General features: G+C 40.3%; 1 protein-coding gene across 1 annotated transcript; it reads left to right on the top strand.

Annotated features, from left to right (window-relative positions):
- The first annotated feature begins 448 nt into the window (after positions 1 to 448).
- Positions 449 to 1,622, top strand: LOC131156212 (small RNA binding protein 1-like). Its single transcript, XM_058109726.1, has 2 exons — positions 449 to 738; positions 1,035 to 1,622. Exons 1-2 carry the CDS (start codon positions 625 to 627, stop codon positions 1,425 to 1,427), a joined length of 507 nt encoding a protein of 168 aa, XP_057965709.1. The 5' UTR covers positions 449 to 624; the 3' UTR covers positions 1,428 to 1,622.
- The last annotated feature ends 298 nt before the right edge of the window (positions 1,623 to 1,920 follow it).

Here is a 1,920-nt window from a genome sequence, read left to right as displayed (position 1 = left end):
AAACAAGTTCAAGTTTGTTTATCAATCAATTCAAATATAAAATTTGTTAGTTTGATTATGATCAAATTTTCACCGTATCCTGAAATCCAAATAAATGAAGCATTTAACGACAATAATCATTGAGAATTGTAAATAACTATGACTTAACTAAGAGACATGCTATGCGCTGGTGGGGATGAAAATAGTTCATTTTTGATAATATTTTTTACTAAAAATATTTATCCATTATAATGATTTTGATTTTGACTTTATGAAAGTTGCATTTAATATTTTGATAGCTAAGGTATTTTATAATTCTTATTGATAAATAATTGTAAATTATGTTTTTTAAAAATTTTGGTAGGTAGATATAATTAAAGGATATGACCATCGGCCCAAATTCCCCCTTTTGGGGGGGGGGGGATTCTGAAGATTTTAATCGGGATAGAATATTGCACACAACCAAACAGGAAGCTAACCGTAGTTAGCACGGTGGTGCGAGTGCGCAATGCGCACGGTGATCAAATTAACCATAGTTAGCCAATAACATCGCTATAAAATTAGGGTTTGGAGCCTCCGCAGAAGATCGTGCTTCCCTTTTCTTCTAGGGTGTTCTTTACTTCTTTCTGTGGTTCAATCATTTGTATGGCGATGGCAGACGTAGAGTACAGATGCTTCGTCGGAGGGCTCGCATGGGCTACCGACGAGCAATCCCTGAATTCGGCTTTCAGTCCTTACGGCGAGATTATCGAATCGAAGGTCCGTTTTGGCCCGTCGCAGAGATCGGATCTGACCCGATTCGGCGGCTTGGTTCATCTGAACTGATCTGATCTGTTTACTGTTAATCTGATTACGTGACTTTCTCTTGATCTGTGCTATCTCTCTGTGTTAACTATGATCTTTGATACTTAAATTAAATCGCCGTAAACGGTACGTTCATCTTCATCTTTTATTAAAAGACGAAGATCGATCGATTTTAGTGATTTAGATCTGTTTTCTTGTGATTGCTACGGGAGGATCTGTTCTGATCCGGTGGTTCTATGTCTAATCTACAGATCATTAACGATCGGGACACTGGGAGGTCGAGGGGATTCGGATTTGTGACCTTCAGCAACGAGAAGGCGATGAAAGACGCCATTGAAGCAATGAACGGCCAGGATCTTGACGGCCGTAGGATCACCGTTAACGAGGCTCAGGCCCGAGGTGGTGGCGGAGGCGGTGGCTACAGCCGTGGAAATGGTGGCGGAGGTGGTGGCTACAGCCGGCGCGAGGGCGGCGGCGGTTACAGCCGTGGTGGTGGTTATGGTGGTGGCGGTTACGGTGGTGGGCGTGATCGCGGTTATGGTGACGGAGGATACGGTGGCGGCGGACGTGAACGCGGTTATGGTGACGGTGGATCCCGCTATTCTAGAAGTGGTGGTGGTACCGACGGAAGCTGGAGGAACTGAATTTTTAGCGTTAGGGTTTGAATGTTATGATAAGTGTTCTAGTTTTGCTTGGATGTTCTGAAGATGGGTTCTTGTTATGATTCTGTGTTTCGTGTTCGTACTTTTTTGACCGATGGATCTCCACTGTCCATAGTTCAAATGTCACTATCCTAGTTACTCGATTTCAGAAATGAAAGAGGAAAAATGTTTGTTCAATTTGATAGTCATACGATCGTGCTTGATTGTTTTATTTCTGGATTGAGATTTCTTGATTCCTGTAGATTTGTGGGGGTTATGGAAATTTCCAAGATCGATCAAGATCTTGTGTTCGCTTAGAAATTGCTGTGTTTACTGTTAGTGTTGCTGCTAATCCAAATTTGAAACTGTTATAATGTATGAATTAATTGCTTGTCAATGGCGTTTTCGTTGGTGTTTTATTTTTATTTTTTTAAAATATTAAATTTATTTTTATAATTATGAATAATTATTTGAAAATATCTTTTTAATTATGTTA

This window comes from Malania oleifera, chromosome 5 (genome assembly GCF_029873635.1).
Source record: "Malania oleifera isolate guangnan ecotype guangnan chromosome 5, ASM2987363v1, whole genome shotgun sequence".
Classification (NCBI taxonomy): domain Eukaryota; kingdom Viridiplantae; phylum Streptophyta; class Magnoliopsida; order Santalales; family Ximeniaceae; genus Malania; species Malania oleifera.
The sequence above is the reverse complement of the archived record's forward strand: the minus strand, read 5'-3'. Positions and strand labels throughout refer to the sequence as shown.

What these genes read in the sequence shown, in the direction of transcription:
- LOC131156212 (XM_058109726.1), top strand. Translation starts at nt 625, where the DNA reads ATGGCGATGGCAGACGTAGAGTACAGATGCTTCGTCGGAGGGCTCGCA. An exon ending in GCGAGATTATCGAATCGAAG is followed by an intron (nt 739 to 1,034) that starts GTCCGTTTTGGC and finishes TCTAATCTACAG; the next exon opens with ATCATTAACGATCGGGACAC.